Genomic DNA, 16,659 nt, shown 5'->3' with positions numbered 1-16,659 from the left:
TAAAATTGATTGTGGTGATGATTGTTCTCATTGATATGATTGAACTGTTGAATTGATGATATGTGGATGAAGTGCCAATAACATTGTTTAAAATTTATCCTATTGGAATAAAGGGAGTCAAATAAGTAATCAACAAACATAAAATTTTCTCTACCACTTCCCTACAAATTGATTTAAATCTTATGTGTTCTTCTTTATACTTTGTTCCAGTTGATGGACTGAAGACTGCGTTCAAAGCACTCTGGAACAGGCAAACTGTTCCCTGTAGCCTATTGAGACTGAGTGAGAAGCCACTCTCGCTTCTGCGTCATGGCTGCATGCATCCTAACTGCATGCTGCTGATAATGGCCTTTCCTTGGAGTGAAGTTCATAAACACTTCTGCTGTTTTTAGTAAGCTTTTCCATTTGGAATGACATTGCTGTTCTGTTTTAAAATCGGGCTCCTCTTTCTCCATTTCATGACACAGTGTGCCATGATTTGCAGAGTCACTGATTTTAACCTTCCCAGGGGAATTTTTATTGCATTAGTTTCTTTTAAGCCAAGCACAGTAGGTCTCCATATGCAAAATGTTAAAGTATGCACTTGACTAATGGTTTTTCTTGTGTTAATACTTTTAAATTTTACTACTTGCTTTCTTGCCCTTTGGAAACACTAGTAAACACGTTAGACAAAATAGAGAACATGTGGATCTTGAATGCACGATAATACTTTGTAGATTAAAAAAATAATAATTGCTTAATGAACCAGCTGGTTTAGCTAAACCCACAGTGAACTCGTTCAAATTCATTTTGTTCGTAAGAGTGTAGCAAGGAATTATGTTTATTTCAGAACATTGTATGGCAGATATGATCCATTTATCTCTGTCAGACATGAAATTTCCACACGATAGCACATTATAGATAAAAAGATATTAATGCATCATGATCTAGCAGTTCATTGAGGGCCCTTTGTGTATGAGGTTTTTTTGCTCCAAGTATCTGGAAGAAAGATAGAAATTGACTGTTTGGTGGGGGAGACAACCAACTAGAAGCGACAGTCGTGTGATAAATGCGGTGCTGGAGGAAACCATCATGGAGTGTTGTAGCAGCTAACAGAAGCAGCAGCTCCTCAGGCTGTGGCCGAGAGGGGCCACAGAAGACTCAAAGCTGCTGCTTAATTTGAGCTGTGAAGTGGGAGTTTGTTGGATTAGTCAAGTATAAGATGGTCTTCTAGACAGAGGTGATCAAGCAAAGTAGCAAAGTAACTAATGTTAGGAAAAGAATTACATAAGTATTTAAATGTCTAAACATCATTTCAGCACATCCGACTATTTTGTGTATGCATCTGCATCTCCACCCCTGTTCAACTCTGGGCTTCCGGAATCACCCTGACATAGCCAGTTCTCCAGATGGCCTCTTGGGGTTCTCATAGCCACTGTTGGAGCCATTGTTGTAGTTGTCCATGCAGATGAGACTACTCAGGTAAATCTTGAGGGAATACTTTCCAAAGGGGCAAAAGAATGATTGATGGGTCCAGGAAGAGACAGGGACGGATGAGGTTGCTCTTGCTAATCCCCCTACTTACGTGACTAAGCCTTGCAGTAGGAAGGGAGCTGGTGGGTAATTTGAGGTCGAGAGGCTACAGAAAAATCTGTCTTTACCCTTCTCTTTGTGGCCTGGGCAGCTACCTTCCTCTTCTAAGCAGCTCTTTGTTTCCAATCTCCCGGCCTCTGATTCCAAGCCCTCCCTGTGAAGCAGTGTTGCTAGTTTCTGTGGGGTCTTCTCCAGGTAGAAGAATAGCAGTAGGCAGGTAGGACTGTGGAAGGGCAGCAAGCCCCACCAACTGCCTTGGCCTCTGCCTCCACTGGCTGCCTGAGCTTCGGAGTGGCCGATTGTGCCTCTCACCCAGCACTAGGCCCGAGGTTTGCTTAAGATTCAGTCCCAACAACTGCGCCTCGAAGTCCAAAGTAAAGTTATGCCAGGGCCCAGCAGTTCATGGAATCCAGGCTCCACATTCTCTTCCTTTCCAGACAACACCGGGTTTGCACAATCACCTGCTTTTTGGAACCTAACCCTGCTGATAAGTGAGGAGTGGCTTATTTCATACCGTCTACACACACACATACACAATCCCAGAAGATTCTAAGTGTTGATATAGAAAAGGCGTGACTTTAAAAGTAGAAATGGTAAATGAAGACAAATTGCGTACATAAGACATTTTTTGTTCTGTACATGAATGCCCATATTATTCCCTTTCAAACTTCTGATTTCAAATAAAAGTAAAAATGTGTCAGTTAAAGGTGTGTTACAATGGCTTTCGTAAGTGGATAATACAGACTTCAACGTGACATTGCTAAAGACATTTGATCACAGTGGGAGGGTTTGTTTTTTTTCTGCCTAAATGAAAAATAAATACTACATGTGAGGGTGAGTCACAACTTAAGAGTGCTTTTATTCTTTATAAACAACAAATCTCTCATGAATCTCAACACCAAAGAATATGACCTTAATAGAAACATACTTATACATTCAACATAATAACCACAAAGATCCAGGGATAGAGAGCTAAGACACATGGGGAAACAAAAACCTGAAGCTGTGCATACGCTAGTCAAAAGAACTCTTGGGTTGGTGCTTGGGTCATCTGGACCATCCCTGCCCTTGGGCAGTTTACTTAGCTTTTCTGAGCCTCAATTTCCTTATCTGTGAGTAAAGTATAATAATACCTTCAAGTGTTGTTGTGAAAACTGGTAAGTGTACATTAAGAAAGCATCCCAACCCAGTCCAGTCCAAGCCCATCAGTCCGACATTAGCCCATATGTCTGACACCAATCTACACAGTCCTCAATCTCACAAAACACATGCAATAACACCAAAATTCAGGAGGAAAGCTGAATCAGTGAGCGTGTAAGCATCTCAGCACTGGCAGGGGTCTCCACACGGCTGCTCCATCACTCAGGGCTGCATTGGGGTTGGTCCATGTGGTTTCTCCTTAGGGACGTCTTGCAGGAACTGAGTCTTGCCAGCTAAAGCAGGGAACTGGCTAAGACAGCTATACCCTGGTCAGAGAGCCAGAGACCCGAGAACCAGAAAGGCGAGGCTCACTAAGTCATTTATCTCTCCACCCTTCAATGAATTCTTCATGTGTTTATTGGTCAGGTTGGCACAGTAAACTTTAACTATCACAGGTAGAATATGAAGTCCTTTGTAGGGAACTGACTTCTAAATGATATTGGGACTAGAAGAGCATGGGAACAGTTTAGTCTGTTAAATTTTCTCAGTTTTGCACTATTGGCATTTTGGTTGGGATAAAGGGCATGATATGACAAAATAATAATCTATAAATTATCAAGGGCTCATGAGGGAGTGGGGAGCGGGGAGGGAGGGGGAAAAAGAGGACCTGATGCAAAGGGCTTAAGTGGAGAGCAAATGCTTTGAAAATGATTAGGGAAAAGAATGTACAGATGCGCTTTGTACAATTGATGTATGTATATGTATGGATTGTGATAAGAGTTGTATGAACACCTAATAAAATGTTTTTTTTAAATGTTTTGCATTATAGGGTGTTTAGCGAGGAGCCCTGTTCAGCAGTTTGACTTGCCACTCCTATAAAAATTTAGTCTTAGAAACCCACAGGGGCAGTTCTACAGCGTGTCAGAATCAACTTGACACTGAATTTCGTTAGATTGGCTTTGAGGATGTTGAGCCTCATCCCTGACCTATAATCTAGTAGCACCCCGCACATCAAATTTTGATGAGCAAAAATGTCTGCAGGCAGGCCCAAACCATGTATGACTGGCCCATCCAAATCAGCCATGACTGGAAGGGCCATTTAGAAATAAAGTGATGGGCACTGCCTTGTTCGAGACTATTTCACACCCAGAATAACGCTAGCAAATAATGACGCTCAGATATACTGAGTGAATGAAAAAAATGACTGGAATCGATATTAAATCCCCAGATGAGGTTGTATCGGATATATTTGCAGGGGAACTAATATGACTGACTTTATGGTTTGGGTATTTTCTCCTAAGATGGTAGAAAGTCCAGGTGACGAACAGGTGATAGAGACCAGGAAAATAGCAACCAAAGAAGGAGACTATTTAAAGGAGGAGGGAGATCAATAGCGTTAATGCTTCTATTTTTATTGCTTTCTTTTCTTTCCTCCTTTGCTTGCTTGCTTCCTTCCTTTATCTTTCTTTCGCTATCTCTTTATTCCTATGAGAAACAATGCAAGTTGGTCAGCCTCCTAGTAGGCTTGTACATTTTGTTGTTAGGTGCCACGGAGTGGGCTCCCACACGTTGCACAACAGAACGGCACACCGCCCGGTTCTGAGCCATCCTCACGTGTTCCTATGCGTGAGCCCATGGATGCAGCCCCTGTGTCTACTCAATTCACCAAGGGCCTTCCTTCACTGCCCCTCCACTTTACCAAACGTGAGCTCCTTCTACAGCAGCGGTTCTCAACCTGTGGGTCGCAACCCCTTTGCGGGTCAATCGACCTTTTTCGCAGGGGTCGCCCGATTCACAAGAGTAGCAAGATGACAGTGATGAAGTAGCAACGAAAATTATTTAATGTTTGGGGTGTCACCACAGCAATGAGGAACTCTATTAAAGGGTGGCAACATTAGGAAGGTTGAGAACCACTGCTATACAGGGACAGGTCTCTCCTGACAATAAGGTTAAATAGGTAAGATGAAGTTTTGCTATTCTTGCCTCTCAGGAGCACTCCCCTTACTTCTTCCAGCATGGACCAGTGTGTTCTTCCACCAGTCCATGGCACTTTCAATATTCTTCTCCAGAACCACAATTTAAAGTCATCGATTCTTCCTCAGTCATCTTTAGTCAATGTCCAACATTCACATGCATTGGATGCAGTGGAGAATACCATGGCTTGGGTCAGGCACACCTTACTCTTCAAAGTAACAGCCTTGCTCTTCAATGCTCTAAAGAGATCTTGTGCAGCAGATGTACCTAATGCAGTGTGTCTTTTAATCTCTCTTTTAATGTTTATAACATGTCCATTTTGGTTTTTTTTAATTAATCATATTATTGGGGGGCTCTTACAAATCTTATAACAATCCACTATTCAACTTTATTAAGCACACTTGTACATATGTTGACATCAACATTTCCAAAACATTTGCTTTCTACTTGAGCACTTGGTATCAGCTCCTCTTTCCCCCACTCCCTTTTACAGCCGTTCTCAACTTGTGGGTCATGACCCCTTTGGGGGTCAAAAGACTTTCACAGGCTTGCCCTATTCATAACAGGAGCAAAATTACAGTTTTTGAAGTAGCAATGAAAATAATTGTATGGTTTGGGGGTCACCACAACATAAGGAACTGTATTAAAGGATCACAGCATTAGGAAGGTTGAGAACCACTGCTCTACCACCTTCGCACTCTCATGAATATTATTATTGTTATTTCATGTCTTACATTGTCCGTTGTCTTCCTTCACCACATTTCTGTTATTCATCCCCCTGAGGGGTGGGCTATATATCCAATCTTGTGATGAGTTCCCCCTTTCTCCCCCCACCATCCCCCTACCCTCATGATATCACTACTCCCACTACTGTTCCTGAGGGTTTTATTTGTCCTGAATGCCATGTGTCGAGAGCTGTTATCTGTACCAATGTGTGTACTCCGGACTAGTCGGATTTGTAAGGTAGAACTGGGTCATGGTGGTGGGGCGGGGAGGAAGCATTCAGGAACTAGAATGTTGTGTGTTTCATTGGCGCTATACTGCACGCTGGTTGAATCGTCCCTTCCTTGTAACTCTTCTGTGGGGGGATGTCCAATTGTCTACATATAGGTCTTGAATCGCCACTCCAACCCTCCTCTTTCACATCCATATAATTGCTTGTTTTGGATCTTTTGATACCTAATACCTGATCCTGTCCACACCACATGATCACAGAGGTTGGTGTGCTTCTTTCACATGGGTGTATCTGTTTTCCTGCTAGATGGCCGCTTGGTTAACTTCAAGCCTTTAAGACCCCAGACACTCTATCTTTTGATAGCTAGGCACCATCTACTTTCTTCACCACATTTGCTTATGCACCCATTTTGTTTTCAGCGGTCATGTCAGGAAGGTTAGTATTACAGAGTGCCAGGTTAACATATGTACGAGTGCTTAATATAATTGAATGATGGGTAAGATTTGTAAGAGCCTCCGATAAAATGATTAAAAGAGAGTGCCAGGTTATTAAAACAATGTTCTTGTGTTTAGGAGGATTTGAGTAGAGGCTCAAAGTCCGTCTGCTATCTTCATACTTAACATATAAATATATGTACATTGGCCTCTATCCCATTCATTATAAATTAGTATATTTACTTATATACATGCCTATAGCCAAACCTCTATAAATAGCTTTTGCCTCTACTTCTTTCCTGTACTTCCTTTCACCTTCCTCCTGTCCCACTATAATGCTCACCCTCCATTTGGCTCTCAGTTATTCCTCTCGGATACATTGCACTTGATCAAACCACACCAGGCATTATACACCCTTCTCACCATCAATTTTAGATCTCTTGTTCCCCTTATCCCTGAGTTTGTTGGCTCCCCGCTCTCCCACCCCGCCCCCTCCTCCCCCATGTCCCCCCTGGGACTGTCAGTCTCATTGTTTTCTCTTTGAGACTGTTTGTCCTGCTTATCATATATAGATAGACACAGGGTGAAAGGGGAAAAAAAGTTCCAGTTCTGTCTGGTGACCCTTATGAGTGCTTTCCAATCTGGTCTGTTGAGGTGCCAAACCCTGTCCCCTGAGTCAGAAGTCTATTTTCAGGATTCCTCTGAGACTGGGTTACTTTGCTCCCCTTGCTGTCCTGCTGTCCTGTTGCACTCCTTTCATGTTCACCCCACTGTACATGGGGCATACCGGGTACACTTTCCACAGTGTCTCCAGTGCTGTGTCCTGTAGTGTGATGGGTCAGTGAGGGAACGTCATATCTTGTGGTGGGGCCGGCCCTATGGTTCTCTCTGTGAATTAGATGCTCCAAGCAGGGATGTCATCCCCGGGGCTTGGTGGGTCATGATAAGGTCCACTCTCTCTCTTTCTGCTGCTTCCATGAGCATTGATTATGTATCCAAGCAAGAGAAAATCCTTAACATTTTCCTTTTCTTCATTTATCATGATGTTACTTATTGATTCGGTTGTGAGGATTTTGGTTTTCTTTACATTGAGTTTTAATCCATATGGAAGGCTATAGTCCTTGATCTTCATCAGCAAGTGCTTCAAATCTTCACTTTCAGCAAGCAAGAGTGTGTCATCTGCAAATCTCAGATTGTTAATAAGTCTTCCTCCAATCTTGATGTCATATTCTTCTTCATATAATCCAGCTTCTCTGATAATTTGCTCAACATACAGATTGAACATGTATGGGAGCCATTGTGTTGAGCAAGTACATACTGAGCAAATGATAGATGTTCAAAAAATATTTAATTAATTTATATTTTAAAGAACAAAATTGGTCTAAATTAAAATTATAAAGTAATGAGAACTGCTGTTAAAAATACTTTGATTTTATGGGAAAGAATTACTCTTAGGTTTTCATAAAATTATTTTTCCTGTATATGTAATTATTACTAATATGTCTTCTTCTGAAATTTAATCCAATGTCCATATCTTCCATTTAATATAAGACATTAAAGAAATCAAGAATGCTTTGAACAAAATTACAAACTCTTTGGAAGAATAAAGAGAAATAATGACTTTCCCATGCATAACAAGTATGATATTTCCATTCTGTATATTTATGGCATTTGTTGTATCATTCTATTTTTAATTTGCAAGTTTAGACATTTAGAAGTTATTATGTTACAGCCAGCTGATTAATTTTCCATTAGTTATCTAATGGTGCTATTATGGTTTTTGTGACCCAAACAGCTAGATTTCCCATAGGTATGGTTAATGTGGTCAGATATCTATGAGTTACCTAATCAATCATTCTTCTGTATTCCCACAACTTATTCATTAAAATAATAAAGCATCATTTTCTTTTAAACTCCCTGGAGAGAGAGCTGCCACCTGGGGAGGGGGACTTCTGGAAAGGGAAACTTCTCTCCTAGTGGAGTCCCACGAGTGGGCAGTTGCTGGAGGGGGTCCTGCCACCTGCTGTGCGTGTCTTGGCAGGGCAGCCAAGGGACTCCGGGTGCGGGGTCCTGGTCTGGGGGTGGAGTGGGCTATAGCTAGTCGCAGCCATGGTGGCGGTGGCCTGATGACCCGAGATGTCCCAAGAATGTGATCCTGGATCACCAAGGCCCCGGTTCAGGACAAATGTATGGGGTGCGGTGGGGTGCTGTCCCAAGGGGATATTTCACTCATCAGACTCCTTCCACTTGACTACGTGAACACCAAGCCCGCCTTGTTCGAAAGAGCTCTCAGAGTATGCGGCTCACCTGCTCTGCCATCTTCCCTCTCTATTTCCTCAGATGATATATAAATGTCTTAATATCTCTTTCACACTGCTTGAATTAATCCTATTAGCTTGCTCCAACCAATACATATATAATAGGTGCTGAAAATAGTTGATGAATAAATCAGTGAATGAACTAGTATATTATAAATGTCAGAAAACCTGAGTTTTTCCTATCTCTGTAATCTTGGGAAAATTGTTTGACCTCAGGTTGATAGCATGTAGAGTGACTTATGGTAAGTATTACAAAGGGGTATAATATAGGTTTTTAAATTGGCCCTTCCATTTTTCCCAAAGAAATGGAGACCCAAGTATTACTGTTTATTTCAGACCCCGCCCCCCTTTTTTTCTGGTTAAAGAGTCAAATCTTTGCATGAATAAAATTCTTATTCTGACCAGAAATTTGAGTAAATTAATTTTTCCATTTGAAAAATGTCCAATAATTATGTGAAATATAAGATGGCTCATACTAAGAAAAATGTTGAAGAACTGAACATGTTGGACAGAGAAAAATCATACTGTCTATAGATGCAAATGTTACAAAGATATAGTAACATTTTAAAACTGCTTTAAAAAGGTAAATTATTTGAATATGAAATCTTATGTTTATCTTCTACATTTGTGAAAAATTATTTACATGTTGCTGCTGTCATGCCATTACTTATATAGTTAATTAGATAACATAAGCCAAAAAGACAAACCCCCTGCCATCATGTTGATTCCAGCTCATGTACTAAAATGTTTATTCTCAGCCTATTGATGCAAAAGAGCCCTTTACTGATAGAAAGATAGTAAGTGAGGTTGCACCTATAAATTAGCAGCCACAAGACAATAAGTTACTTATGCAATACATGTGTGTAATATTTTTGTCATTCCATATATCCAGATTTTCTGCATGATCTGGTCTGTGCTAATCTGCAACTCTGCCTCAAGCTGATTATCTGCCATATTCACACTTGGTTCACATTGGTTGTTTGTGTGTGTGTTGTGTATGTGTGTGATAGTTTGTACACAATGGTGCTCCACCAAAAACACAAAACACGTACATGTAATGGGAAAATATTGTGATAGCAATTAGTGCAAAATGACCTAGTGTCAGTTTTTAAGAAGTAAATCCAATAAAATGTTCATTTCCATGCTTACTTTGAATTAGGCCTTATACTGTTCCTAGAATATATAAAGATAATTAAGACATAGTCCCTGGGTCTCAAGAAGACTGTAGTCTGAATATGGAAAAAAAACCATGAAGAAACCAATTATTATACAAAACATGAAAATTGTCCACAATGATACCACTTTTGTGGTATACATAGACAAAAATCAAAACTGTAGGAGTGCCAAAAAGATAACAATTCTCACCAAAATTACAATAGGAGGAGCAACTGAGGCTTGCAGAATGAGTAGGGTTTTAGTACTTTATAAAGTAGTAAAATAAAACAGGAGAACAAAGATTTGGAAGCAGGAGGTTCTGTGAGATGTTCAGAGAATAAATAGCCAAAGGTTAAAGGTGCCAGTTAAATGGGGCTGAGTTGGTAATGGTTCCATGCTACAGATTTAGATTTTATCTTGTTGGTGACAGATCTGAGAGAGCCTAAGCAGGCAATGGTGTTATCAGTTGTTTCAAAAAGATCATCCTGGTCACATTTTATTGAATTGTCTGACAAGATGAAAAGTAAGAACAACTTGAGACAAGGATTTGTGAGCTTCCTAAAGGCCAAGATTGTCTCACCACTTATTTTTGCATACTTTGTATATAGAATTATGCCTGCCACAGAGTATGTTCTCAATAAACACGAAGCAACACCATCATTATGGCTTCAACAACACAGTGGGTGAATACTACAGTAAAGCCTAATGTCACCACAAGAGATTTCTACAAATAAGTGGAATTGGTGTGTACCGTTGAGGATTTTGCTTCTCCCACTTTATCATGCCTCCTCAGCTTAGTTCATATTCAAGTGCATGTCTAAGCTTTTTAATTTTCATGTAGACTTACAGCAACAATGGTGAAAATAATGGCAAATTAAAACAAATAAGGACAAGGAATTATTCTAAGACTTCATGTGTAGAATTTTAGGAATAATGATGAAGAAACATTAGCTACTCATAATACACACAGAGACACTTTAGAGATGGTAACTTTCCTGTAGCCAGATAAGAAAACTACCTTGAGAAATTTCCAAAAATACATAGGGCGAAAACATTTGGCAGCCCAAACACTAATATGCCTTTTGGAGATAATGACTGGCCACAAGCATCGGTTCGCCTGCCTGGGTTTTCAATTCTGCCTTACACTTTTGGGTTAATCTCAGGTAAAGTGTTTAGACTCTTAATATCCTCCATTTTCTCAGTCATAAACTGGAATTCATAATGCAATAGGTAGTATTTAAAATAGTTGCAAAATTCAGCTTGGAATCTAGTAAGAGATCAATAAATGAGTTATTTTAAAAATTATTGTCTATAATGTGGCAGTAACTGTTCTATACCCTTCAATATATATATAGCCTCTCCTTTTTTAAATAAATGATAGAATCTCAAGCTTCAATGACATATAGGATGACATAAAGTAAGTATAGTGTCTTCTAAATTTTATTGCAGCTAGGTTGACCATGAGACTAGGAGCTGGCCAATAAGATGAAAGAAGTGCCATTCGACAATGTATGAGATCCTTCCTTAAAAGACAACTGGTTCTTCCTTGCTGTTGTCAGCCTGAGAGCCTGCTGTCGGAATGGGTAAGTTCATGAAACCTGGGCAGGTGGTGCTGGTCCTGGCAGGACCCTATTTGGGATGCAGAGCCGTCATCGTGAAGAACATGGACGATGGCACCTCAGACTGCCCCTACAGCCACGCCCTGGTGGCTGGAATCAACCGCTATCTCCGCAAAGTGACAGCTGCCATGGGCAAGAAGAAAATTGCCAAGAGGTCAAAGGTCAGGTCTTCTGTGAAGGTGTATCGCTATAATCATCTCACACCATTGAGGTACTCCATAGACACCCCTTTGAACAAAACTATCATCAACAAGGGTGTCTTCAGGGACCCTGCTCTTCAACGCAAGGCCCATCTGAAGGTGAAGGTCAAATTTTAGGAGAGGCACAAGACTGGCAAAAACAAGTGGTTCTTCCAGAAGCTGAGATTCTAGATCTTGAGTCAAAATCATTAAAAACACCCTCCCCCACAAAAAGGACAATTGAATATTCATCATATTCTCAAAACTATGATATTATTTTAACAGTCCTGGTGACGGACAAACAATGTTTCTACTGTTAGCAACCATCAAGTTCATTTTGATTATGTAGCCCATGGGTGCAGAGTAGAATTGCTTACAGCATTTTCAAGACTGTGTCCTTTCCAAGACTGTGTCCTTTCAACAGAACTGTTTCCTGAGGTGCCTCTGAAAAGGTTTGAACTGATAACTTTTTAACTAGTAGTTGTCCAGGGAGTTCTGTTGGTACATTTGTTTTGGTAAGCAGGTTGGCATCATCGAATATATGTGCAGAAATGCATTTTCTATAACCCAGAAATTCATTAATCATTGTATATCCCAAAGAAACATGTGCACCTGTATAAAACCAAGTACAAGGCTTTGTAATAGCCCCAAATTGTAAATAATAAAGGTCTATCAACAATAGAATGGTTAAACAAATTGAGATATAATAGGGTAAATCAAAGAGTATTTCTCAAAATCCTAGAAACCCTTATTAAACAAAAAATATAAAGCTCGTGTTTCTCCATTAATTCTATACCAAAAATTTCTGAAAGCAATATTTCCATACATGGGGGGACCCACCAAAAAAGCTCCACTGGATGAAGCTTTCATAGTATGCATTTTTCCCAGTTGGCTCTGAGTTGGTGCACCCACTGGCTTTGCCTGGGAAGGTTCTTTCTGGTCACAGTGAACTCTTTCATAAAAGCAGTCTCCCTCGAACCTCATTTCTTGTGATGGCCAATTTAAGAGAACAGCGTGAAGCTGTGAAATTTTGTTTCTTGCTCAGGAAAATGCCTCAGAAACTCTTGTAATGTTGAACATAGCTTACAAGGACAGGGCTATGGGAAAACCTCAAGTGCATGAGTGGTTTTCTTGTTTCAAAATAGGTGAAATGTTGATTGATGACAAACCTCTTCTGGATGTCCATCAACTTGCCTAATGGATGAAACTGTCGACAAAATTCATGCACTTGTGCTTGAAGACTGACGACAGACCATTGAAGAAATGCAGAAGTGATGTGGGCTATCTTGGAGCTCAGTTTACTGAAATTTAACAGAAGATTTGGGAATGAGAAGGGTCACTGTGAAATTTGTACCTCGGGTTCTGACCGGCTGGGAACCAGAGCATCAACTGGAAATATGCTGTGCTTTCAAAGAACAGCTCCAAAGCGACCCAGACGGTTTTTCTAAGGCCATTACTGGTGACGAGACACGGTGCTATTCTTACAGGCCTGAAGGCAAACATCAGTCCAGCCAGTGGAGACACATCATTACCTCACCCAAAAAAGCTCGTCAAGTGGAATCAAAAACCAAGATGATGCTCGTTTTTTGTTTGTTTTGTTTTTTTATGTGAGGGTGATAGTGCATTTGGAGTATGTCCTCCCAGGTCAGACTGTTAATCAAGCTTTTGATTTAGAGGTTCTGAAAAGATTGCATAACAGTGTATGACCAAAAAAGGCCTGATTGGTGGCAGATGGGGGACTTGTTTTGCATGGTGGGCAGTTCAAAACCACCCGCAGCTCTGCAGGAGAAAGACTGGGTTACTGCTCCCGTAAACAGTTACAGGCAGGGAGTTTGGTGTGGTTTTCCACAAAATTTTTGAACTTCCCTCCTATTTTTATAATGGAATAACGTTCAGCAATAAACCTTAATTAACATACACATAGCATATACTTAGTAGATGAATCATAGACAAATAATATGAACAGAAGATTAAAAATAGACAAAACAATATTGCTTGGAATTAGCAATTTAAAGAAAAGCAAGGCTACTGCCCCAAACATAGACATCACTACCTCCGACTATGAAAACAAGGACCACAACAGGAATATAGAGCAGTGAACTGGAAGGTGTATGGGTTCCTGAGAACTTTGAAGGGCAGAGCTACCAGAGCTGCTTCTGCAACTTTTATGTCTGGATTTCAGTTACATGAAAAAGAAATTATGTATATCTTTTTTTCACATGTATTTTCTTTTCTATTTAAAATCATGTTATTAGGGGCTCATACAACTCTTATCCCAATCCATCCATCCATCCATTGTGTCAAGCACATTTGTTGCCATCATCATTCTCAAAACATTTGCTTTCTACTTGAGCCCTTGGTTTAGCTCCTCATTTTTCCCCTCTCTCCCACCCCCTGCTCAAGAACCCTTGATAATTTATAAATTATTATTATTACTTTGTCATGCCTTATACTGTTCAATGTCTCCCTTATTTATGTTAATTTGGAAATTTCTGTTACTTGTAGCCAACCACTTACCTAATATAAAAGCAGGCTGACCTCATTAATAATAACATAAAAGTGTTTGAACATAGCAATAATCAGATAAATGAAAATTAAAACAATTAGTAATTTTATGCATCAGACTTGAAAAATTTTAAAAGAACAATAGCTTCAGTAATGTTGCATATTCCAGGAAATGCTTCCTGTCAGGTATTGTTAATGAAAATTGCTATTAATTTTTGAAAGTAAAATGACAATATATATTAAATGCATTGTGGTGAGAGTCAGCAAAGCAACATGAATCTATGCCTTTGAAATAGCAATGATAAGAATCAGGAGTCTATAATCAAGAATACTTATCAAAGCACAATAGAGGTAAAAACCTGGAAACAATCTGCTAAATTCTTCAGTAATGGAATGTTTAGATAAATTACGGCACATCTATAAAATATTATGCAGCTGTTTTGTGGTTTTTCCTTGGTTAGATCTATGTATCTTGGCCTAGAAGGTTGTTGATGATATGATGTTTAGTGGGGAAAGTTAGTCGCACATTATTATATAATCAGTCAACCAACTTTGAATATGCATATAAATTTATATGAACATGGTTGTTGACATTGTCTTCCTGGTATTAGTGGAGGTGAAGATGGTGATAGTGGCAATAGGGAATACTTTTTCTGTAAATGTCTTTGGGTGATTTAAATATTAAATATTTTACTTTTGTAAATTTTATAAAATTATTTAAATGAAAATGGACTTTAATAAAACCAGATATCCCAAGAATACAATATAATGTACTTCAAGGCCAGGTAAGTATCTTAAAATTGTTTCTTGCCAAACATTTAATCCCCGTCACTTAAGCAAACTGCACAGACCTGTACAAAATAATGAACATGATAATTTGAGAAAATAATCTGACGTATCCAGTAAAGTTTCACAATTAGCATTTCAGCAATAATTATATTTAAAGTTGAATGACACCCATACATAAATGCGTGTTCTTGTAATCATGCAGAGTGGCATTTGATGCCAGGGATATCATGGAAAGGGAAACAAGAATTCCTCTCCAGTTGGTAGGCAGGTCCAGTGTGGGGGGGTCGGGGGTGGGGTGGTGTTTGACAAGCTAAGTGTAATCCACTTGTCCCAATTCAAACGTATTATCATCTGATGCTGTTGCAATGTCCTGCTGCCATCGAGACATGAACAATTCCCAGCTAGACACCTGACTCATGTTTGCCTCTCCCTCTTGCTTCCTCCTTCCCGAACACGTTTGGCTGCTAGGAAACCTGTCGACTTCCCCTCGGGAAGGATTCTGACCTGTCCTGTGACGCCCACACCCCCTGGTCTGGGCCTTCCCGGCCCTTCCCACTGGGCTCCCTCTGGCTTCCTGCCACTCACTCCCAGGGCTTGTCCACTGGGACCACCTCCATGTCGCCCGGATGCGGCTAAGCATTGGGCATCCCACAGACAGGAAGTGCCTGGAGCCGAGGGGGCGGAGCCAGCCAGGGCGGGGTTCTTTCTGGCCAATGGAGGAGCAGAGTGCAGGGTCAGAGGTCACCCGTCGTCGGTGGCCCGCGTTTTCTCTGGAGAGGGACGGTGGTGGCCGGGTTACCTCAGGTACGTCCCTGAGAGGCAGGTGGCAAAGGGGAGGGAAGCACTTTCTGACTTCAAGGGAAAGGAAAGATCTCAAAGGCACCAACCGTGGCAGCTCCGCCGTTTCTGGCGAACAGGTTTGTTGGACGGCCGCTGTGGCGCTGGCGAGGCGGGATCCCAGGCTGTTTAATCGACGTGAGGCCGAAATGCCGGATGGGAAGGGCCGGGCCTCCCGTGACGTCAGTGCTCCCGCGCTGCAGGGAGGGGCGGGGAGGGTGGGAGAGGGGGACCTTCGGCAGGGCATACACCCACTCCAAAACAAAACAAGTCCTTGGCATGACCGGTTTGTGACCCTTAGTAACCCTGCCTAAGGTTTCCTGGGACGGAAGTCTCCGGCACGCGGACCTCTGACCTTGGGGTGAGCACGCGGAGCTTCGACAGCGCCTCAGGGCGCATGAAAGAACTTCTGGAAGCCGGCTTCGCCCCAGTGCTGACCGAGAGCCTCACCTAATTACTGTGTGTTTGGCCCAATAGGTCCAGCTCCGGAGTTAGCACCAGGGAAGCAAACATCTTTAGAAGCAGGTAAGGAAAACAAAAACCAGCTAGGAAATACTGCAGTTCAGAATTTTATAATGCTTTTATAAATAACATTTTATTGGGGGCTCGTGCCACTTATCACAATCCATCCGTCAAGCACATTTGTGTCAAGCACATTTGTACATTGGTTTCCCTCATTCTCAAAACATTTGCTTTCTACTTGAGCCTTTTCCCACCTCATGAACCCTTGCTAATTTATAAATTATTATTATTTTGTCCTGTCTTAACACTGTCCGACTTCTCCCTTCACCTAATTCAGAGTTTTATAATTTTTTTTAACAATTTAGTAGGGGCTCATACAACTCTTATCACAGTTCATACATATACATACATCAATTGTATAAAGCACATCTGTACATTCTTTGCCCTAATAATTTTTTTTCTCCTCTTTTCATTTTTTACATTTTATTAGGGACTCATACAACTCTTACCACAATCCATACATATACATACATCAATTGTATAAAGCACATCCATACATTCCCTGCCCCAATCATTCTCAAAGCATTTGCTCTCCACTTAAGCCCTTTGCATCAGGTCCTCTTTTTTTTTTTCCCTCCCCTCTCCCCCCTCCCTCATGTGCCCTTGGTAATTTATACATCGTTATTTTGTCATATCTTGCCCTATCCGGAGTCTCCCTTC

General features: G+C 40.8%; 1 protein-coding gene across 1 annotated transcript; it reads left to right on the top strand.

The window, feature by feature from the left end:
* The first annotated feature begins 11,127 nt into the window (after positions 1-11,127).
* On the top strand, positions 11,128-11,484 carry LOC142458431 (large ribosomal subunit protein eL27-like). The gene has a single exon (XM_075559465.1). It carries the CDS (start codon positions 11,128-11,130, stop codon positions 11,482-11,484), a length of 357 nt encoding a protein of 118 aa, XP_075415580.1.
* Positions 11,485-16,659: the final 5,175 nt, after the last annotated feature.

The sequence above is a fragment of the Tenrec ecaudatus genome, chromosome 10, assembly GCF_050624435.1.
Source record: "Tenrec ecaudatus isolate mTenEca1 chromosome 10, mTenEca1.hap1, whole genome shotgun sequence".
Lineage (NCBI taxonomy): Eukaryota > Metazoa > Chordata > Mammalia > Afrosoricida > Tenrecidae > Tenrec > Tenrec ecaudatus.
Note: the sequence above shows the minus strand (reverse complement) of the source record. Positions and strands in the feature narration are given on the sequence as shown.